The 24,028-nt window shown below is 39.7% G+C and overlaps 1 protein-coding gene across 1 annotated transcript in view; it reads left to right on the top strand.

The window, feature by feature from the left end:
• Window positions 1-24,028, top strand: part of grin2da (glutamate receptor, ionotropic, N-methyl D-aspartate 2D, a) — a 414,138-nt gene that overhangs the window by 370,088 nt on the left and 20,022 nt on the right. Inside the window, exons 15-16 of the mRNA XM_055157602.1 lie at window positions 6,895-6,956; window positions 13,194-13,364. Coding sequence (XP_055013577.1) covers window positions 6,895-6,956; window positions 13,194-13,364 — 233 coding nt within the window. The remainder of the gene's footprint in view (window positions 1-6,894; window positions 6,957-13,193; window positions 13,365-24,028) is intronic.

Raw genomic sequence — 24,028 nt, 5'->3', positions numbered from 1 at the left:
GGAGAGAGAAATCGGTGGTTGCGGGACAAAGAGGAGAAAGATGGAGAGGAGGGAGGAGAGAGAAAGAAGAGAGAGATGGAGAGGAGAGCGAGAATGCGGCAGGAGAAAGAGCGACGAGAGAGAGGTAGGAAAGAGAGAAACATGAGAGTGAGGAGAGGGAGAGAGAGAAAGTGGAACAGAAAAGAGACAGATGAAGAAAGAGAAATATAGAGACTGGGGAGAAAGAGAGAAGGAGGGGAAGAGGAGCTAGGAGAGAGAAAAAGAAGAGGAGAGATGGGGAAGAGGAGGACAAAGAGAGAATGGGACAGCAGAGAGAGAAAGAGGCGGTAGGAGTGAGAGAAAGGGGAGAGGAGCGAGGGGGAGAGAGAAGGAAGAGCAGAGAGAGAGAGAATGGTGCAGCAGAGAGAGAAAGAGGGGGTAGGAGAGAGAGAGAGAAGGAAGAGGAGAGATGGAGGAGGAGGAAAGAGAGAGAATGCCACAGCAGCGAGAATGAGAGAGTAGGAGAGAGAGAAAAGGGTTCAGTGGGAGAGGAGCGAGGGAAGGGGAGAGAGAGAGAGGAGACGAGGGAGTGAAAGGGAAAGAAAAGAGAGAGGAGGAGGGAGAAATGGTTGGTTGCAGGAGAGAGGAGAGGGGTGAAGAGGGAAAGAAGAGAGAGATGGAGAGGAGGTGTGAGGAGAGCGAGAATGCAGCAGGAGAAAGAGAGTAGGAAAGAGAGAAACATGGGACTGAGGAAAGAGAGAGAGAGGTTAATAGAGAGAAGGAGGAGAAAGAGAGAGAGAAATATAGAAACTGAGGAGGAAGAGAGAGAGACAGAGAAGGGTGGATGCATGTTGGTGTCAGTTGTTCTAAATCTAACTTAAATAAGAGAATTTCATTTCCATCCAAACGCTGAAAGATTCTTACACAATCTGTGTATCGTTCATTTTCACAAATTCCTTTCATTTCAAAATAAAATAAGAACATGAAAAGACAACAGTTTTCTTCATTATTTGTCTCCAAAACCAAAATGAAAAAAAAAAAAAAAAAAAAAAGATAGTTTTTTTTTTTTTTAAGTTTTCAATTTTGTGTTTAAACGAATAATGGAAAAAAAAACGGATAACGGACATTTCCCGTTTCCGTGACTTAAACTGCGATGTCGGACTGAACCAGGACTAAAACAGGACTAAACCAGGACTGATCCCAGGACTGAACTGGTTTAGTTTGGGGTTAGACCTGGTTTAGTCCTGGTTTAGTTTGGGGTTAGACCTGATTTAGTCCTGGTTTAGTTTAGGGTTAGACCTGATTTAGTCCTGGTTTAGTTTAGGGTTAGACCTGGTTTAGTCCTGGTTTAGTTTGGGGTTAGACCTGGTTTAGTCCTGGTTTAGTCTTGGTTCAGTATGATGTAGTGTTTCCAGTTTGTAGTGGTCACTTTATTTGCTGGTTTAGTCCTGGTTTAGTCCATGAAGACCTGGTTTAGACCTGGTTTAGTCCTGGGTTAGATCTTAGTCCCAGTTTTGTGCAGTTCTTGTGAGGTTTTTCAGGCCTTTAGTGGTCCAGTTTAGATCTGCTTTAGTCCTGGTTTAGACCTAACATAGTCCCTATAGGTTTCTGTCCTGGTTTAGTCTTGATACCTGATTAATCTTGCCTGGTTTAATTCTTGGTCAGCCCTGGTTAAGTACCCTGGTTTAGACCTGGTTTAGTCCTTCGATAGTCCTGGTTTAGACCTGATATTATCCTGGGTTAGTCCTGGTTTAATACCCTGGTTTAGACCTGGTTTAGTCCTTGGATAGTCCTGGCTTAGACCTGATATTATCCTGGGTTAGTCCTGGTTTAGTACCCTGGTTTAGACCTGGTTTAGTCCTTCGATAGTCCTGGTTTAGACCTGATACTATCCTGGGTTAGTCCTGGTTTAATACCCTGGTTTAGTCCTTGGATAGTCCTGGTTTAGACCTGATCCCAGGACTGAACCAGGACTTGGTGTCAGGACGGGCCCAGAGGTGCACCCGTGTAGACTGTCGGGTGACCACGGGCGAAAGAACCGCACTAATTGTTACCGTTTTTTTGTTTTTTTGTTTTTTCATTTTGGTTTTGGAAACAAATAATGAAGTTTTTTTTTTTGTTTTTTTTTTTGTTTTCTTATTTTCGGTTTTATTTTGAAAAAACGACTGATGCACGGATTTTACACATTTCTTGTTGTGCGTGAGTCTGATTGGGTTTGAGTTGTAAATCTGTGTACAGTCGCTTCGTCCGTCCGTCCCTTTGCTTCAGCACTTCTCCTCGCTGACCCCGGGGTTAATGAAGTGCGTGTGAAGCTCTCTGTGTGGATTAGCCCAGCGCGACGCCAATCTCTGATCCACGGACAAACTGGTGTGTTCCTCGCGCGCTGCCTCCCGTCGTCTCCAACGCAGACACGCTCATACAAACATTCGGACTCTTAGAAATCCCTCCTCTCATCCCCTGTTCTTCTGGATCCCGCTAATCTCCGTGACATAATGAACACGGGACTCTGAACACAGCTACTAAACACTTCTATTATATCACGCGTTTGTTCACAATAGAGCGCTGATAGAAACGGAAGAGGAGGAGGAGGAGGAGGTCGGATTTACAAGCTCACAGCAAGGACATGGAACTGTATGTGTAAATTCATGTGTTTGTTGGAACGTTAAAGATGCAGTATGTTATTGCTTTACCGGGAATGTTCCACAGTGGCCACGTTTACATTGAAAACACTTTAAATCGTCTTTATTTAATTCTGTTCAACGTCTGGAAGTGGAGAAGGTTTCTGATTGGACAGAATGAATTTACATCTACCCATGGATCTATTAAAAGAACTGGAGGGTGTTGTTGCTTGTAGTCTGTGTTGGGAAGGTGACTTTTAAAATATATTCCCCTACAGATTACAGATTACACACCCCAAAAATGTAGTTTGTAACATAATTCATTAAATTACTTAAAGTGAGTAACCGGTAATCTGAATACTTTGGATTACTTGATATTGTCATGCTTTTTAAAACGGCATGAATGTAGCAACCACATCCTGAAAATTCTTGTTTGTTCTCTTCAAATTGTCTGTTGAGCCCAAGTTTCCATGAATAAACAACTGTTTTCTGTAGAGAAGCAAAGACTAGGATATGTTAACATAAGGTGTTCTGTCTGCTAAAAGACAATAAAAGCTCAGTCTTTCCTTAACCAAATTAAAAAATATTTTTGATAGATTATTTTTATATGAGATCACCTTAAATTATGTCCAACCTACTGTTAGGTGTCATATTGTTTAGTCCTGATTTTAGACCTGGTTTAGTCCTAGTTTAGTCCTGGACTGGGTTAGTCCTGGTTTAGTCCTGGACTGGGTTAGTCCTGGTTTAGTCCTGGACTGGGTTAGTCCTGGTTTTAGTCCTGGTTTGGAGGCTCACAGGAGAAGTGCGGTCTACACAGTGTACGCGAGAAAACACGGTCCCCAAGTGGTGAGCGGGAGGACGTCGGTGTCCGTGCAGTAGCTACAGAAGGAGATGTGGTCCACGCATTCTCAGGTTGATGATGATGATGAAGGTGTTTGTGTGTGTTTGTGTGTGTGTGTGTGTGTGTGTGTGTGTGTGTGTGTGTGTGTGTGTGTGTGTGTGTTGTGTGTGTGTGTGTGTGTGTGTTTGTGTGTGTGTGTGTGTGCGTTTGTGTGTGTGTGTGTGCGTTTGTGTGTGTTTGTGTGTGTGTGTTTGTGTGTGTGTGTGTGTGTGTTGTGTGTGTGTGTGTGTTTGTGTGTTTTGTGTGTGTTTGTGTGTGTTTGTGTGTGTGTTGCGTGTGTTTGTGTGTGTGTTTTGTGTGTGTTTGTGTGTGTTTGTGTGTGTTTGTGTGTGTGTGTGTGTGTGTGTGTGTGTTTGTGTGTGTTTGTGTGCGTGTCCCCTCATGTCTCAGGTCACTATAGGACAGTAGTGCAGATTTCATGAGTCTATGCAGGTTGTTTTCACCAGTGCCAGTAGCTCCGGTTTGACATTTAACTTGGACGTGATTTTATATTTATTATTATTATTTTTATATTTCACGTCGGGAGAAGAATTTCCAAGACACAGATGAGTTTTTCCCTGTGCACTGCTGCTCTGTTCTACTGGCTCTTCGACCTCGTCCACTGTGTGACTGACGCCGCCAACGTTAACATGACGTTTACATCGCTCTTACTGCCGCGTTCTGTGTGGGTTTCTGGCAATGAGTGAAATTACCGAAATCAAAAAAATAAATACATGGGATGTAGCACAAAATGTAAAAACAGGAAAATACCGCCTTGTAATCCATTTATTTCAGCAAAGTAACTGTAATCCAATTACCACTCACTGAAACAGTAACTGTAACTGAATACAGTTACTCATAATTTGTAATCTGATTACGTAACGGCGGTACATGTAATCTGTTACTCCCCTAGACTGCTTATAGCTGCCTCCAGTTGATGTAGTGGTCACTCACTGGAACTTCAGCAGAAAAAATTCCCTGGGCTGAGACAAGATTTTTTCATACAGCTCAATGTAATACAGAAACAAACTGCTCGTGTTCGACTGACTTGACACCTACAACTTTAAAAAATGTCGGATTTGTTGCCGATTTTAATCTATTTTTATATCATAAACTTTTTCTCAGCTCAGAATCCTTCAGTTGTCTTAAAAAACGCTTTATATTTGTTCGTTCCGGCTCCGCTCTAGCTTGTTTTGCTCTGATTGGTCAAAGCGATCATGTAATACACAAGACCATGCTCCGTGTGTGTGCTCGTGTGCATTGGCGTGTGCCTGTAGGAGAAAAGAACACTACTGCACATGCTGGGTGGGCCCACAGCCACCAGAAGTACCTCTCCAGGTTAAAGGTGAATCTGGAGTCATGCGCCATAGAGCTTGGCCCTTTGACTTGAATGGGCAGTCATTTTGAAACCCCGGGGCTTGCGTCTACTGAAAGAAAACACACACCTCAACTGCTACCGACTTTTTTCTCATCTCGATTTGTCGTTACGCCACGGACACAAACATGATCCAAACTTTTTCCGCAGTTGTTCCGATGATAATTGCACAACAGCTGGAGAATTCTCTCATGGTAAATGGTCACATTTTTCTATAGCACTTTTCCACCTTCAAGGCACTCAAAGCACTTTACAACAAGGAACCACTCACCCATTCACACACACATTCACACACAGTGTACACAGACACTGTGGGCAAGGTGGGTTAAGTGCCTTGCCCAAGGACACAACAGCAGCATTCATCTGTGGGAGCTGGAATCACACCAGCCAACCTGTGGGTCAGTGGATCTGACCACTCAACCTGTGATGTTTATGTCGAGAACTGGATTCAAACCGCCAACCTTTAGATCAGTGGGCGAATGCTCTACCAACTGAGCTCCTGCCGCCCCAAAGCTCTCATCTCGCTTTACGTCTGTCAGCTGAGGAAGAGGAGGGAAGTGTGTCGGAGAAGGGAGGAAGAAGAAAAACTGAGGCTACGTTCACACGACAACGCTCCTGGATTTATTTTTTTGTGGGTTGAAAAAAATTTGCATCCACATGTGTTGGATCAATAAATATTCACGTCCAGACGACAACAGAGCACTGAGTGAAAATGATGTGATACATCTGCCGCACCTGTATGTGGTGCTGTAAACAGGATACAGCCAGAGCCACTGGACACACAATACTACAAAGAGCACATGTGTATAAAGTCCTTCCTGCGCGAGGTTCTCTTCTGCTCACGTGGTGATGACGGGGTCGCGACGTCATCATTTTCCAAAAGCTGTGGTTTGCTTGTCCCCTCCAAAGAGCAGTGGATGAAAGTCCGAAGCGAGCAGCGTTGGTACCGGATCGTCTGGATCGCGTCAGAAGGGCGACCGAACAAGCACACACTGAAAGATTGGAATTTTTAAGAAGGAAAAATGTTTACATGATCCAGGAATGCATGAATTCGGCTTTAAAATAAACCACACACTTACTTCGGAATTAAATTTAATTCCAAATAATCATTTTCATTAGGAAGTGTTTGCATGATCTTTTTAAAGTGGAAGTAATTTTTATTCAGAATTAAATTAATTTTTATTCGTAATTCAAGCAAATATGTAACTAACGAGGGGTATTTTACTTATCTGAGGTATTACTTAACATATTTAGATCAAAGTGTTACCGTTTATTGTTTTGAAAATCCTATATTCACCAAAAATCAACATAGTGACAAGTTTTATAAAATTCACTTCTCTTTTTGCTGCTCTGAGTCTCCCCTCCTTTTGCTCCCTCTGCTAAGTCACTCCCACTTCAGAGCACGAGAGATCCGTCAAGTTGCAGTGGACAGTTTTGTATCATGTTTTTGTATATTTATAGAGAACTGTAAAGGGACTTTGAGTAGCCCAAGCCCAAGAGAGCCTAAGAGAGATCCCTAGATTACTGAAACTGCTTTAGGCTGCATGTTTTTGATGAAGGAGCAACATTATAACATGGTAGAGAACACCTCAGCAAACAAGTTATGCCTTAAAAAAGTTGGTCCTGCGGCACAGTTTTGTATATGCACATAAGGTTGGTAGTTCAATCCCCACACTCATTGTACTGCGCTGTGACAAGACACTTCCTCCAACTTACACAAATGTGAGTGTGTGGTGGTTGGAGAGGTCGCTACTTCTGTCATGATTTAAAAACCTCTAAAACTCAAGAGAATATCCAACCGACATTCCACAAAAGTTCTAGCTTCAACTGTAAAATTTAAATGTTGTAGAGTTTTTATCTTACTTCTTTAATTGCCTCCACTTGTGATGTTTCTTCTTGCTCTCTCGTCCTATTGACCTCCACACCTCCCCCCGTACACACACCCTCTTTCTCTCTCTATCCCTCTGTCTTTCATCTGTCTCCTCTCTCTCTCTCTGTATCACACTCCTCTTCTATTCTGACCTCTCTCTCTTTTCTTTCAGATGAGATCGACATGTTGGAGAGGCTCTGGTTGTCCGGGATCTGCCACAACGACAAGATCGAGGTATGAATCAGATATTTTTAAAGATGGACTGTGTAACTTTTGTAGAGGATGGTGCACCACTTTCTTGTCTTTAAAGGGACAGTCTAGAACTTTGGACATAGGACCTCATTTCCTAGTGAACCAGAGTGTTGGAGACGTGTGGAGACACTTTTTTAAATATTCCATTCAGTGCTTGTATTTGCAGAGGTCGCTGGTGCTAGGCTAGTGCATGTCAATAGCCACAGTTATCCTGTCGCTAAAAACAGTCTTACTCACTCCACAAAACACCCGGAGAAAATCTATTATTACACCAGACTGTCCATGTAAATGTCTGTGTCAATAGAATAATTTTAGAAGTAAAACCAACCTTGTATTTGAAGGATTTATGTCTGAGCAGCAGCAGTGAGTTGTACTTCCTGATAGAAAGCTTGGCAGCGGTGGACTGATATCACTCAGCACCTATCTTTCCGGCAAAGTAAAATTCCGCTGCTGCTGATAAAATAGTCCCTCAACATGTGACGATTCATGCGATGCAAGGTTAGTTTTATTTCCAACATTATTTTATCAACACAGACATTCACATGGACAGTCTGGTGTAATAATTGTTTTGCTTTGGGTGTTTTGTGGAGTGGGTAAGACTGTTTTTAGTGTCAGGCTAACTATGGCCATTGACATGCACTAGCCTAGCACCAGTGACCTCTGCAAATACAAGGACTGGATGGAATATTTTAAAAAGTGTCTCCACACGTCTCCAACACTCTGGCTCACTAGGAAATGAGGTCCTATGTCCAAAATTCCAGACTGTCCCTTTAACAGTTATTTCCTGCACTGAAACGGAGCAAAGGATCATGGTCTATGTAGTTCTCATTGTTTTTGCTGTTGCTGCGCCGTAACCACGATATTATTTTGATTATTTTGACTTTGATGATACGATATCACGATATTTCCATTGTTGTTACATCCCTATTTGCAAACACAGGCCAAAAATGTTTTAAGATTTTAGACACAAAGAAATCCAGGCATTCCAAATGCTCCAAACAGCCACATTTTTTTTTTTTTTTTTTTTCTGTCTGAAATTGTTTGAAATCTCAAGAAAAAATACAAAATGGATTTAAACAGCACATTTTCAGGAGCCTGCGATGTTATTTGAGAGGGTCTTGTTTAACAGCACAAATCAACTTGCCTGTTGTAGTTCCAACTAAATCAGCTCTTTCTCGTGCATTCAAAATAAACCTCAGATTAAAGTCTCACTTGAGTCACAGAGTTTCAGACAGAACAGAGCCCTCAGTTAGCCCCCAGAAAATGTTGACGACATCGGCTGCAAGGTATCGTCTGAACATAATGAATCATCACAATTCTTTATTACCTTTTCATAATCAAACTTTTTAAATGCGTTAGCAATATTATAAAAAATACGTTTTAATTAACTTATATTCAGACTTTTCTGTGTTTCATTTTCACTCTTTCCAAACAGTAGCAATTGTTGAGTTCATTCGCTGTGCATGGCTCATGACTCATTATCACCTCCGACCTCACCTGCATCTGAGCTAGAACAGGGTGAAGTTATCTCTGGCAACTTTAAATTAATGTGTTTCTCCCGTATATTTACATGTTTTATATTTACACAGTGTAAGAAAATGAGTCCTCTGCATTTCAAGTTCAAGTTCAAAGTTCAAAAAGTTTATTGTCTAGTTACTCGTTACTCTTTCAGCCCTGATCTAGTCATGGTTGCGTCCTTGTCCAGACCTGGTTCACCCTTGGTTTAGTCCTGGTTCAGTCCTGGTTTAGTCTTGGTTCAGGCCTACGTCAACCCTGATTTAGGCCTGGTCTAGTCCTAGTTCAGTTCTTGTTTAGACCTTGTTCACCTCTGGTTTAATCCTGGTTTAGTCCGGGTTCAGTCCTTCTTCAGATGTGGTTCAGGTCTGATTTTATCTTGGTCTAGTCCTGTTTCAGTCCTGGTTCAGACCTGGTTTAGTCCTAGTCTAGTCCTGGTGTAGATCTAACATACATCGACATTGAAACCCTATGCATGCTGTAGGTTTAGAGCTGATGTAGTCCTGGTTTAGAGTTGATTTAATCCTTGTTTAGTCCTGGTTTTGATCTGATTTAGTCCTGGTTCAGTCCTGTTCAAGAGCTGATTTAGTCTTGGTTTAGTCCTGGTTTAGAGTTGATTAAATCCTGGTTCAGTCCGGGTTTAGAGCTGATTTAGTCCTAGTTTTGAGCTGATTTTTTCTGGTCCAATTCTGGTCCAGTTCTGGTTCAGTCTTAGTTCAGACCATCTCCACATCCTGACCTAGTCTTGGTCAGGACTACCTTCTCTGGAGAATTTGACCTATTCATACTTCATGGTAAAATCACACTGAGAGGGTCTACATGTATGTCTATGGTGGAAAGTTCACAAGTTACCATGGCGACACAATGCACACGTTAACAAACGCTGCTAAAACTTTTGAAAACAGTCTGAAGCTCAAGAAAAAATTGATTTAAAAAGCACATTTTTCAAGAGCCTGTGATGAATTGGAGTGTTCATGGTCCTGTTTAGGAGGATCCAAAGATCGGTACTTGAACCCAAAACCTTCCTGTGGTGAGGCGAAAGTGGAAGGTGGCTGTTTTGTTTAGTTTTATCTCTTGCGCACTGATGGTTAGTGCAACATGCGCTAACAGGAAAAGCCTTTCTCTGTGTCCTGTTTGTAATTAACTTCACCCCAGTGTCTCTAAAACTAATTGGTTTTCGGTGAGAATTACAGCTCATTTTCTTGTGTCATTTATCCACGTCTGTTTACTCGTACAGTCTACACTCACTGCATGTTTTAGATTGTGTAAAGTCAGAAACAACAGCAGTGGGGATTATGAGCACTACAGGTGTAATTGCCTGACATGTTCAGAATTCAGAATGTAAAATTGTACAAAAGAGTACTTCAAGATAATATTACTCAAGCAGAAGTACAAAGAAGTGGCGCAAGTAACAGTGAAATAGTACTGCATTTGGAAAAATTATTACTCAATTAAGAGTAAAAGCCGCCATACACTACAGGAGAATTTGCCCGATTTTGGCTGCAATTTCGTCTCCTTGAGTTCAGGGACGTGACTCGACTTTGTGTCTTCGTGTACAATGTCGAAGCCTCGGTGATCTGTGTATCATTCGTTCATTCGTTTTTCAAAATAAAACCAAAAATAAGAAAACGAAAAACAATAATTTTCTTCATTATTTGTCTCCAAAACCAATATGAAAAAATTGATAACGATTCATTTTTTTTTCAGTTTTTGATTTTGTGATTAAATGAATGATGGAAAAACAGATAACAGCTGTTTCCTGTTTCTGTGACTTAAACTGCAACTGAACCAGGACTGAACCAGGACCAAATCAAGTCTAAACCAGGACTAAACCTGGTCTAAACCAGAACTGAACCAGGAGTAAACCAGGTTTTAACCAGGACTAAATTGGTCTCAGTCCCGGTCTCAGTCCCGGTCTCAGTCCCAGTCTCAGTCCTGATCTGGTCCCAGTCTGGTCCCGGTCTGAGTCCCGGTCTGTCCCGTCTGGTCTCCAGTCTCAGTCCCTGGTCTGGTCCCGGTCTGTTCTCAGTCTCAGTCCTGGTCTCAGTCCTGATCTGGTCCTAGTCTGGTCCCGGTCTCAGTCCCAGTTCTGTCCTGATCACCTGACAGTCTATGCAGGTGCACCTCCAGGCCAGGCACACTCAGTCCTGGTTCAGTCCTGGTTTAGTCCTGTTTTAGTCCTGGTTCAGTTTAGTCCATAAGCGGCGCAGAAGTCCGGCATCACAGTTTAACTCGCGGAAACGGGAAACGTTACCCGTTATCCATTTTTTAATTTCAGTTTTGGAGACAAATAATGAAGAAAATAGAAAATTTTTTCGCTTTCTTATTTTTAGTTTTATTTTGAAAAACAAATGAATGATACACGAACACAGGGAAAATACCGTATCGGATTTTTGACAGTAAAGTCGCATCTGTGAATTCGTAATCTTACTAAAGAAAGCGTAATCGTAAATTTTCATTTCGTGATTGTAATTCTTGATGTTATAACTTTTCAATTTGTATTCTTATGAATTAAATAAACACAACACATTTTATGTACGACTGGACTCATTTGAGAGTTAACAAACATTTATTTTATGCTCAAGAACCCTATGCACACGTATATTTCTGAAAGCGTTCGTACTCCATACTCATTCGTCACACATCAGTTTGAACAAAAGTAAACTTCTCTTATCTCAGAGTTTACTTCTTTGCTTATTGATTCTACAAAATATGCAATGTTTCTGAGTCCTTTATTATACTGTCATTATAGTCCATTTTAGTTCACTGTTTTCGTTTCTTTTTTCCTCGTCTGCAGCCGTGTTTGTTTGTATCTGTCTCTTATTGGCTAATCCACCTGTCAGTCTTCGCAAAGTATTGGAGTTGGTGTTTTCGGGATCCCAGTCAACAGGAACATCATTGTAGGAAGGAACTACATAGACCATGCTCCTTTGTTTTCAGTGACTGTGGCTTCAGGAGACGTGCAGGTGGAGTTATTATTATTGTGTGAACCTATGTGAACCTGCAGAACATTGTGCTGGATGTGACAGACAGCTAGCAGCTAAGCGAGCGTGAAAGCAGCAGGTGTTTTATAGAGAAACAGTAGGATTTCCACATACCTCTGCCTCTTTCTTCTATATGGAAATGTGGAAATTGCATTGGAATTTGAGGTGCATAAAATGACAATGACAACACGAGTTTTAAAGGACACCAGGACCTACAGTATATTACACAAAACTGACTCTTTTAAGCCTTAAGTCATGTTATAATGTCGTTAACTCCTCGAAAACAGACCTGGAGTTGTGTTTTATGACGTAACAAAATAGTGTAATATGGCACCTTTAATGCTAAACAGTAATTCAAAAATGTTTAACATCAAAGTGAAATAGACCAAGACTTATCTGAACTAAACCAAATCCTGGACTAAATCAGGAACAAAAAACAAATCTAAACTGTGGATCTTAAACTTTTCACACCAAGTTCCACCAGATTTGAACCAGTAAGATTAAAACAGGTGTAAAATAGGACTAAATCATGACTAAACTAGTTCTAAGTCCTAAGAAGAATAACAAAAAAAAGTAAAAAAGTAAAACATAGGAAAAACAAAAAAGGAATACATAGAGCTGATTTAGTCCTGGTTTAGAGCTGATTTAGTCCTGGTTTAGAGTTTATTTAGTCCTAGTTTAGAGTTTATTTAGTCCTGGTTTAGAGCTGATTTAGTCCTGGTTTAGAGCTGATTTAGTCCTGGTTTAGAGCTGATTTAGTCCTGGTTTAGAGCTGATTTAGTCCTGGTTTAGAGCTGATTTAGTCCTGGTTTAGAGTTTATTTAGTCCTGGTTTAGAGCTGATTTAGTCCTGGTTTAGAGCTGATTTAGTCCTGGTTTAGAGTTTATTTAGTCCTGGTTTAGAGCTGATTTACTCCTGGTTTAGAGCTGATTTAGTCCTGGTTTAGAGTTTATTTAGTCCTGGTTTAGAGCTGATTTAGTCCTGGTTTAGAGCTGATTAGAGCTGATTTAGTCCTGGTTTAGAGCTGATATAGACCTGCTTCAGATCATCTCCAGATCTTAAAATGTAAACAAATGTGCATAAACCTGCATTAAACACATTATTACTCAATGTATATTTGAGTCCTCCTTGCAGGAAAGAACAAAACAAAAAAAACTTAAATGATCCACCCACATTCACATTCATAATACACATTCACCAAGACAGGAATTATGCTGAATTATGCTACGATCTGCCAATGAATCATGGACACCTGGGCTAAGGATCGCTTAATGAACCTTATCATTCGGTGCACCTTATAGTCTGAAAAATACGGTACCTTCTTTTTATATTTTGAAATATACATTGCAATTTGGGGTGCATAATGTGACAATACTGCACCAGGAGAGTTCAATCCAAAAAAATATATAAAAAATTGGATAGCTCTGGCATATTTACTTTGAATTGTTGAATAATATGAACTATCCCTGAATAAAAAGAAAAATGAAATAAAATGAAAAGAAATTAAATAAAATTATATGAAATGGAATAAAATAAAATAAAACTAAATCAAATAAAACTAAATAATGGTGTCTCCATCTATCAAAACTCCCTTTCCTGGTCTAGACATCATCCAAACCGTAGTGAGATATCTGTGCATTATTGAAACCACCCTGATCCTATTCTTATCTGTTTTCCATGTCCCGCTGCCGTCCCCGCCGCGCGCCGCTGCCCCCTGCAGGTGATGAGCAGTAAGCTGGACATAGACAACATGGCGGGGGTCTTCTACATGCTGCTCGTGGCCATGGGGCTGAGTCTGCTCGTGTTCGCCTGGGAGCACCTGGTCTACTGGAAACTCCGGCACTGTGTCCGGAGGTCTGGAGGAATGGACTTCCTTCTGGCTCTGAGCAGGGTGAGTAATAACAGTAGTAATAGTAGTAGTTTTAGCAGATTCAAAGTTTAGATTCATCATTTAGTAAAGTAAAAAAGACAAAAATGGACTAGATAAAAGTTCAAAGGTTCTATATTACACTAAATACACTCTTGTGAGCTTTAAGCCATGTTATAATGCTGTTTCCTCCTCAAAAACTTACCTGGAGATTAATTTATTATTAGTCTGTCTACATCTCCAAAGCTCAAAATGCTCTGCTCCACCTTGTGATGTCATGAAGCAGTAATTTTCAAGTTAACAGCTGCTTTTACCGTTTCTGCCCTACAAAGGCAAAAGATCTTAACTCCAGAGTGTGAAACTGAGAAAAATGACTTCAAAGTTTCTGTTTCGTTCAGAAAAAGGTTTAATAGGTTGGGCTCCCAAAATTTGACAACTAGGTGCTATAATGAAGAAATATTTGTATGTGAAATATACTGAGCTCAACCTTTATTTGTCAGTTCCTGTACTCTGCCTTTGCATCATGAGCCAAAAATAAGGAGTCGTGCAAAGATGATCATTGTTTGCTTGATTTTCTTCAAACTTCCATCCATTATAAGAACATCTCACCAAGCTCTAGTCATCATGGTGTTTGAAATGATCCAGAAGAACTTTGGATTTCATGTTTAGCGCTGATCAGGATCGTGCGGTGACACTTAAACACTTAAACCAGGCATGTCCAGACTATGGCCTATGAGCCAAATGCGGCCCTTAGACAATTTTTTTTTTTTTTTTTTTCGGCCCTTAGGCTTCCAGGAGAATTGGCCCAAATTACCTTGCATCAATGAAAAATGTACTTTTTTATTTCAAGTTTTTATGAAAATCTACTTTGATAAAGCTAATATTGAATATTTAGTGTGTGATTTTAAGGATCTTAGCATGAATAAAGGACCGATGGCTCAATCTAATGTGTCAAACATGCACATATTTCAATTATCACTGTAATGAGCTCCAGTCTACAGCCTCGATCAGCCTTCTGCTTCATCTGTGTTTAAACATGTGGCCCTTGATGAAAAAGGTTTGGAAACTCCTGACTTAAACAGTTTGACACATAAGTGACTTTGCAGTATAGTATGTACAGTACGAATAAATACACCAAATGCTTTCACATTAAAGATGATTTAAGTATAACTGAATAAAAAGGTGTATTTATTGAAAGTTTTAAGACCCTGTACCAAGGCCGCAACAAAAAGAAGGAGGCAAGAGGTTGGATTTTAAAATAAAATATATTTATGAACTAAATCACAAACAAAACACACACTGTTTCTGCCTTTAGTCTTTGCACGATTCCTTATTTTTGGCTCATGATACAAAGGCAGAGAACAGGAACTGACAAATAAGGGCCAAAGATCAGTTTTGAATTCAATTTTTTTCATAATATTTATTCACATGATAAAGGACGTCTTAAATACAAACAAAATGACATGAACTCCTTTTTGGCCAAACATGATGATACGGCGATTTGCGTTTGTATGGCAGTTTAGTTCAGTAGAGATCGGCAATTCCAGGGCTGAAATCATCCAAATGATTCCAGTGAAGGAATCGCTTCCCTCTGTTCTATTGTTATTACTGTAAATTGCCTTTCAAGATGAAATGGTCTCTGATTTTGTAAAATAAATTTCCACAAAAAAGGTGCGACTTATATATAGTCCAAAAACTACGGTACTCAAACATGTGTGAACAAATCAAAACTCTGGGTATGGTTTTGAAGAGATAACAACATTATAACTATTTAAACTCCACAAAAGTCCATTTTGTGTAATATAGAGGCTTTGCACCGTCATGTGACCCCTATAGCAATGGTACCTACGCCGCCATGACACTGGACATGCTGTGCCATTGACTTCAGTAGCAACGGAGAAACATGGGCAGGTTTTGTTGTGTATTTGGTTGTTCTAGACGCTCTGAAAACGAATCATTTCTTCACTATTCCTCTGGAAATTACTCATCAGGAGCTCAAACAAGGGAATTATCAAAAAAAGATGCGGATTATAGCAAAAATAAACCGCAAAGAGATTTCCTTTGGTACCATCAAGACACCCAAAGTTTCATCAAGGTATTTGCTATTTAAATAGTTTCATAGCTTATTTAATGAAAGAAGCACATTTACTGAACTAAAATTTCATTAATTTATCCAGGAAAACCCGCACTAGTTTACGATTCAACGACCTCACATTGGGCTCCTATAATCAACATGGCGAAGAGTCTGTGAGCCGAACCTCAAAAGAATCCTTGTGAATGTTAGAAAGATCCTCTCACAAAAAGCGATTCATTCTAGAAGACATAGTTGTAGTTAAGCAAGACAATAAAGAAAACATGGGTCCTACGACGTGTGACATGTTTATATGTGCGATGGAAGATACAGTTTCTACTGCCACTCACACTGCAAATGTTTTCTTTTTCAATTTTAGTTCAGTAAATGTTCTTTTCTCACTAAATAAGCTATGAAACTATTTAAATAGCAAATACCTTGATGAAAGTGACGTGAGGAAATCTCTTTGCTGTTTATGTTCTCGTTTTTTTTTTGTTTTTTTTTCGATAATTCCCTTGTTTGATCCTGATGAGTAATTTCCAGAGGAACAGTGAAGAAACAAAATGTTTTATCCCGTTCAGAGCGTCTACAACAACCAAATACACAACAAAACCTGCCCATGTTTCTCCGATGCTGCTGAAGTCAATGGCATAGTGTACTCGGTGTCATGGCGGTGTAGTTACCGTTGCTATCGGGGTCATGTGACGGTGCAAAGCCTCTATAGAATCTTTAACTTGCCTATAAAACCATTGCGATAACAAGATAGCAGATCCTTCACCATAAAATAGTACTTAGTGCATCTTTAAGCGAGTGTTTTGGAGAGCTGATGTGTCTATCTGGTACACAGTGTGAAATAAGGACAGCCCTAAACACGCTCTGACGGACTGTCGAGATCACAGAGACGAAAATGTGGTTTGGGGCTAGAATGTTTTTATTAATAAGAGTCTGAGCACCCAGCTGTCATCTTGTCTTTTTGCACTCGCAGAATTCTAAAAGGCAGAGTGGAACGCCTGTGGACAAATACTGAGAGACGTGACCGATCTGAGAAATGAAAGATCAAATCAGAATCACTTGAGATTTTGCAGTGGTGAGATTGGTCAGACAACAGTGGAGGGAGACGTAGGCCTGGAATTCCACACACGTTTTTGCTCTACTGCCCCTGTAATTATTCACACAGATAGAGCGATAGTCTGGTTTAAATTGTGATTCAGTTTTTTATAGTTTGGTTCTAAATGGATTTTTACAGACTCATTCGCCCCAGGATTAAACTCTGTACCTCATTTTTTCTCATTTGAGCACATTTTGTCTTGCCTATAGGGTGACCAGGGTGACCAAAACTAGGACACACCCTGGTCTGTATGGTTGGTATGAATAAAATTGTAAAAAGAGACCATAACATTGTCCATTCTCGACTTAATTTTGGATAAATATGGTACGACGGAGTATAAGGGTCAGATTAAAAAAAATAAATAAATGATGCTGGCGCTACGAGAATAAAGTCGTAATATTATGAGAATAAAGTCGAAGCCAGAAAAAGTCACAATTTTACGAGAATAAAGTCGAAGTTAAAATAAAGTCGTAATATTATGAGAATAAAGTTATAATATTATGAGAATGAAGTCGTAATAAAATCAAAGTCAAAGTGAAAAATGCGGCAGAAGAAGAACTTTGTTTTTCAATATAAAAACAAAAATAAGAAAACAAAAAAACAAAAATTTTCTTCATTATTTGCGCCTCCGGACTGAACCAGGACTGAACCAGGGACTGAGACCGGGACCAGACCAGGACCAAATTGTGATACCGGGACCAGACCGGGATTGAGACCGGGACCAGATCAGGACTGAAAACGGTTTAGTTCTGGTTTAGTCCTGATTCAGTCCTGGTTCAGTCCTGGCAGTCCGTATGCGGCACAATAGTCCCACATCGCATTTTAAAGTCTCCCATTTCCATCACTTAAACCAGGACTAAACCAGGACTAAACCGGTTTCAGTCCTGGTCTGATCCCGGCCTCAGTCCTGATCTGGTCCTGGTCTGGTCCCGGTCTCAATCCTGGTCTTAATTCTGGTTTGGTTCCAGACCTGATTTAGTCCTGATTCCGTCCTTTTTCAGTCGAATGAACAAATGATACATGGATTCTTCTCCTTTTCAAAATGCTCCAAATTCTCCATAGTGCACCAGCCTCAGACTCATTCAGACTTTCCGAACAGCCTATATTCTCGTAATATTACGACTTTATTTTGACTACGACATTATTCTCATAAAATTACTACTTTGTTCTCGTAAATTTACGACTTTATTCTCGTAATATTACGACTTTAATGTCGAAATGTCAAATGTTTGTCTCCGTGGAGATGCTGTTGCTTTGTCTGGAAGGTTTCACAGGTTACACGTCAGATCTGTGGAGAGGCAGAGAGCTGTGGAGAGCTATAAAATCAATTGTAATTGAATAAATGTAAGGTAAAGCTGTTTAATGTCGTACTGTGGAACATTCCAAGCAGAGCAATGGTCATACCGGTTTGTCAAAGCTTGATCCCGTCAGATTTCAGAAGTTCAGCAGGGCCGGGCCTGGTCAGTACTTCGATTGGAGGCCAGTGGGAAAATCAGGTGCCACAAACTTACTTACTTCCATATTCATAGAAACAAGCAGGTGATGGACCCACACCAAAAAGTTACGTAGTGCACCTTTAACCCATGACAGTGTTTGCCCCTTTTACTGTTGCCGAGGATCAGATTAGTCAAAAATAGGGACACCTGGGACATTTTTTGTATAAAACTGGGACAAATCTGCTGGGTAAATAGGGACGTCTGGTCACCTTAATTTTTCTCCCTGTACAGACATATTGTACAAGTGCGTGTTAGCATGCTAGTTGCTTATAAATTCATTGTGTAGTTTTTCTCGTTTTTAAAGGTGCACTGTGTAACTTTTCTGGCTGAGGTAACATTATTGCATGTTTTCCCTTTGCCTGGGTGAGGGTTGCCAGGAATATTCCACAGTATACAGTATATTACAGTATATATATATTAAACAAACAAACAAAAAAATCAATTACATGTGTTTTTTTTTATTGTAATGTATTATTTTATTACTCGAAAATACAAAAAAAAAATTTGAAAAAAATTGAAAAAAATCTTGAAAATTACAGGAAGTAGAGAGGATTTTAGTTCCACACTGGGAGAATCCAAACGTTATACAACATTTACACCCAATAAAGACACTTTTCTGATACTTTACACAAAACATAAACATGTTTCTTTATATTTTTATTTGTCAGATATTCATTCCCATGTACATTAGATATGATGACCAGATTTTCAAAATCACAAACTGGGACTCCCTGGTTTGTGGTGGTTGGTAATAATAAAATTGTGAAGCGAAAACTGTTTTGCACTTGGCCCATTCATGACTAACACGTGAGTCAGAATAGTCACTTTTTCTTTGTGTTTTGGTCATTTTTAAGCAGCTTTTTTGAATTTTACTTAAACAAATGACAATGTATGCTTCACTTTACTGTTGGCAAGGATTACATTGGTCCAAAATAGGGACATCTGGGACATTTCTTGTATAAACTGGGACAAATCACTGGTTTTGGATAAATCTGCTGGTTCAGGGGATACAGGGCTCAAACCGGGGACTGTACCAGGTAAATAGGGACGTCTGGTCACCCTGGTCATGCTTAAATCACAAATGAGTAAGACATTTTTGGAAAGATGCGATTACAACTTCTGGTCTAGTTCCCGACACTGAACTTGCCGACCAACTGTGATCAAACCCACTGAAGTAAATATGATCAGTGGTAACATGAAGAATGCAGACGTATGTGCTGTTTGGAATCATCTTGAATTTTGTGCCTCATCTCCTCCTTGCATGTACCCAATGCACTCGGAGTTGTGTGTCAGCGGGGAAATGATGAAAACTGAGGTGTGGTTGTAATTGTTGATGAGCTGAACATAACAGAACGCTACAATGACATGGACATGAAGAAACCTGGAACATTTTCTCATTTTTCCTAGATTGTGTCAGATTTACTACCTTGAACCACGCAACTATAATAGATCTATGTGGCGAACAGAGCAGACATGTCATTTCTGTCTCCTCAAGCCTTCCCCATCCACACAGCTTTGAGCATATTTGTTTACGTTTTACAGAAACAAAACTTAAAACCACATGGCTAATTTGCATAAACTAAGTGCTGATAAAAACAGCTGATGCAGTTCAGCTTCTGTCAGACTAAAGGACACGACTCAGTGTATTACATGTGTTCTTTCTATAACAGAGGGGTGTTCTGCTAATGGTGAGTCTGTTCTGTGCTTCTATATGTGTTCATAATAAATGTTTCAGAGATTATACGTCTGCAGGTCATACATAGACCGTGTATATGAATGGACATATATTCTAGCCTCTTTTGGCGGTGAATTACTTTGTGGCGTTTTCAGGCGTCCACACAGTGCCGGATCAGATCTGTACTCAGATGAATTCGTGGGAGCTGGCGGCACCAGATCGTTCCATCTATGGAGCCATTTTTCAATCAGATTAGTGTGAACGAACACTGCGTCCACAACAAAAACAACTCAAATACGTACTAGTGTGGACGGGGCCTTAGAGCAGTTTTGGTTCAGTGTACTACAAAGTTGCTAGGTAACACTTATGATCTCTTGGTTATGATCTCTTAGGCGGTGGGTCCCTGGTGAGATCGTGGCGATAAATACGTGTAAAAGTAGCTCATTACGCCACCGTTAGCACGTTAGCCTGTTAGCATGTTAGCCTGTTAGTGGCCGGTCATTACAACACAGATGACGCTGTTTATTTTAGCACCTTCACACGTCCGTACCATGTGTCACCGGGATTTCGTTTAGCGGCCCATGTCTAAAGAGAGTGTAGCTATTCATGACGGTGGTTATTAAAAATGTTATATGTTACTTTTCTCACGAATTTCCACCACCTCCTTGTTTCCGTAGACATTCAGTAACCTGCTTTGACTGAAAAGTTCCACAGCATGGTGTTAAAATTACAGCATGTATTCAGGAGTGTTCATAGCTAAATAAATATCTTGAAAAACCTGTATTCTTACTGTAAACATGCTCGCCTCTCCGCAGATATGACCTTTGAGTAGGCTTGGCGATATCACATTTTTGTTTCCATCGAGTTCAACGCCATACCATGGAACATTCCAGACAAAGCATTGATATCTCCATGGAAACACGCAGGTTGAAAAGTTACACAGTGCACTTTGATTATGCAAAGTTTACCGGGATAATATTTAGAAAGAGAAAGCTGTTCAGGAGAGTAGCCAAAAACTGGAGTAAGAGTAATGTTTCTTCAAAATAATATTAATCAAGTAGAAGTGTAAGTTAGAAATGACTCCAGTAAGTGTTAAAAAGTATTCGGGAAAAATACTACCCATGTAAAAGTAACTTAAAGGTTGTACAGAGGATTTTCCAAGGAATGAGAAATCCAGCGACTGTTAGTCGTTTTTCAAATGTTGCGCATGCGTGAAACCACCCCCCCTCCCCCACAGCTCCTACGTAGAAACGCCTCCTCCCTCCCTCATTATTCTAGTGCAGCTGTATATAGTTTAAAAACACAGTGGAGCACTTCCTGTATTACCACATGACATCATAAGGTGGAGCAGAGTCTTTTCAGTTTGTGAAAAGAACACAGCATAAATATTCAGGGTTTGTGTTATTAGGTTCTTTTTTCAGACCAAGAGTTTGTTTTCGTACCTGACAGTCTGGACTGCTCACTAGCGTTCTTCCTCACAGTGGGCAGATGGCGCTGTCGTCCTGCCTCCACTTGCAGGAAGACAGCGCCAAAACCTGTACAAATAAGCTGACCAGACACGTCACAACAACATCCCATCACCACTCTGAGAGAGCAGTCGAAACTGTCAGGTATGAAAACAAACTCTTGGTCTGAAAAAATAATCTAATAGCATAAATTATCAAAAGACCAAATGAACATTGTTGGACTATGCAGGGTTTGTGTGTTAAACAACTCCAGGTCTATTTGTGAGGAGGAAACAACATGATAACACAAATCAGAAAATAGAGCAATATGAACCCTTTAAAAAGCAAAATGACGATATTCACAGCAGCAGTTACAGAGAGAGGGTTGACCATTGATTCATTGGAAACAGTGGATGGAGCCGGAAACGAAACCCTGTTCATTTCCTATTTAGAAACCAGCTGCTAGTGGGTTGACTCTGTCTATGTTTCTGTTTGTCTGTGTTTCGCAGTGTATTTATTTTTACTGGTAATTCATATTCACCTTCAAGAGGAAAGATAACTTTTTTTTTTTTTTTTTCTTTTGACACTCCAAAAACTTAAAATGTCTTAAATTGAGAACATTTTACTTCATTTGAGTACCGTATTTTTCGGACTATAATGCGCACTGGATTATAAGGCGCAGTATCAATAATGTTGAATTCTCTCATCTATTTTATACATAAGGTGCACCAGATTATAGGCGCATTAAGCGAAACAGATGGACGACACTTGAGACTGATCCCTTAGCCCAGACATCCATGATCCATTGGCAGATTGTGATGTAATTCGCCCGGCATTGCCTCCCTGTATTGGGAATGTGTATTATGAATGTGAATGTGGCTGGATAATTTAATAATAATAATTAATAAATATTTTTTTTTCTTACTAGGAGGACTCAAATATACATATAGTAATAATGTGTTTAAATACAGCTTTGCGCACATTTGTTTAAAACCACATGACTAATTTGCATAAACTATAAGCACTGAAAAAAACAGCTCTTTCCTTGTGCGCTGATGTGGTTCAGCTTCTGTCGGACTAAAGAACACAACTCAGTGGAATATGTGTGAAAATCGTTTTGAGGTTAGTAAGCACAACCAGAATTAATAGATAAGGCACACTGGATTATAAGGCGCATTGTTGATTTTTGAGAAAATTAAGGAATTTTAAGTGCGCCTTGTAGTCTAAAAAATATGGTAGATTCAATTTGACATGTAAAATGGAATAAGTGCAAATGGAATAAGTGTTTTTCCTATTTCAAGCCACATTAAGTTGTGTTTCTTATTTTAACTGCAAAGAGACGTTGTTTTTCTTATCTTAAGCGTTGCAAGATGTATTTTCATATTTGAAGTAGAAAAAGCCTTGTTCCACTGGTAGATCATTTTACTTGCCAAGTGAAATTTACTCAAATTATAATAAAGCTTTCTCATTCAGGTCATCTTAACTTAGTAGATTTTATTTTTTGCTGAGTGAACTGGACTGTGTGAGAGTTTTGGTCCATGTTTAGAACCCATTAGTAGTTAGTGAATCCACTAGTAGTAGAATCCACACTACTGTTACCGTATGCAATATTGATTTTGTGTAATGAGACATGTAAGCGAGTAATTGAATCTAAATTTAATACGATTGAGGATACAAAGATAATCAATATGGGAGTTTGGGCCTATTATTCCAGGAAGCGGCGGAGACCAGGTCGCTTTAGTACAAATGGGAAAAAATCATTGCGCTAAATGTTGCTGTTACCGCGGCAGCATTTGTAAACAAGCCAGAGCCAATATTGATTTGAATTTTGGCTAGGTCTGTGCATCCAATCTGACTGTGGTCCCATCACAATAAATGTTAATTAACCACGCGGCAATGGAAAACCAGCCATTTTGAATCTGTTTTATTGCTACAACTCTGCAAATAAACAAGACAAATAATTGTAATAAATAATAGATTTCACATTTGAACAGAAAAACAAGTCGTATGTCCCATGTCGTATTCAAACTGGTACACATGATTTGCATTTAAGAGATTGAGAGAACTTTTCCCGCCAGATAATGAGATTCTATTATGATTTTGGATTTTCAAATTGCTTATTACGCAAAATGGACTCTTGTGAGCTTTTAGCCATGTTATAATGTTGCTACCTCCTCAAAAACAGACCTGGACTTGAGTTTTGTTTCATTCACACATGTTTGATAAAAGCTCTAAATGTTCTGCTCCACCTTGTGATGTCACGAATTGGCAGTTTTCAAGTTAACAGCTACATTTTAGCTTTTGTTTAGTTGAGATTAGTCATTCAAAGGGCTGAAATCATCCAAATGATTCTAGTGAAGCTGTATGGAGTTTAAAAACACAGTGGGGTAGTTCTTATTACATGTATTACAACATGACATCACAAGGTGTAACTGTGTGTTTTCTATATGAGAGAAGAACTCAGCCTAAATACGCAGGGTTTGAGTGAATGAAACAAAACATAACTCCAGGTTTGTTTGTGACGAGGAAACAACAATAGACCCTTTAACTAAAACAAGAACGACATGCAATTCAGTTTAACTAAATAACCACAGCCTTTGTCATTTGCTAATCTTTCTGATTCTGATTTAAAAAATATTTCTTGTAACTTTTCCTGGCCTCTATGAAGATGTTCTACCTTGTCTGAAATGTCCCACAGTTTGGGTTTAATGAGTTAGGCCACATGGACTGGAGCCACACAACAACAATCACTAGTACATGGTAGTTTATTACTCCCAGGGCTCACAGGGTCCCCACTGCAATGAAAGTTTTGCAAAAGTCATGGAATTTTCGTATATCTTTACACAACTCCAGTGTTCTGTTAAGTTCTTATGAGGATATTATGATTATTTCT

This window comes from Boleophthalmus pectinirostris, unplaced genomic scaffold (genome assembly GCF_026225935.1).
Source record: "Boleophthalmus pectinirostris isolate CB_2022bp ecotype Guang Dong unplaced genomic scaffold, ASM2622593v1 HiC_scaffold_21, whole genome shotgun sequence".
NCBI classification, from domain to species: Eukaryota; Metazoa; Chordata; class Actinopteri; order Gobiiformes; family Gobiidae; genus Boleophthalmus; species Boleophthalmus pectinirostris.
This window is presented reverse-complemented; position numbering and strand designations above follow the sequence as displayed.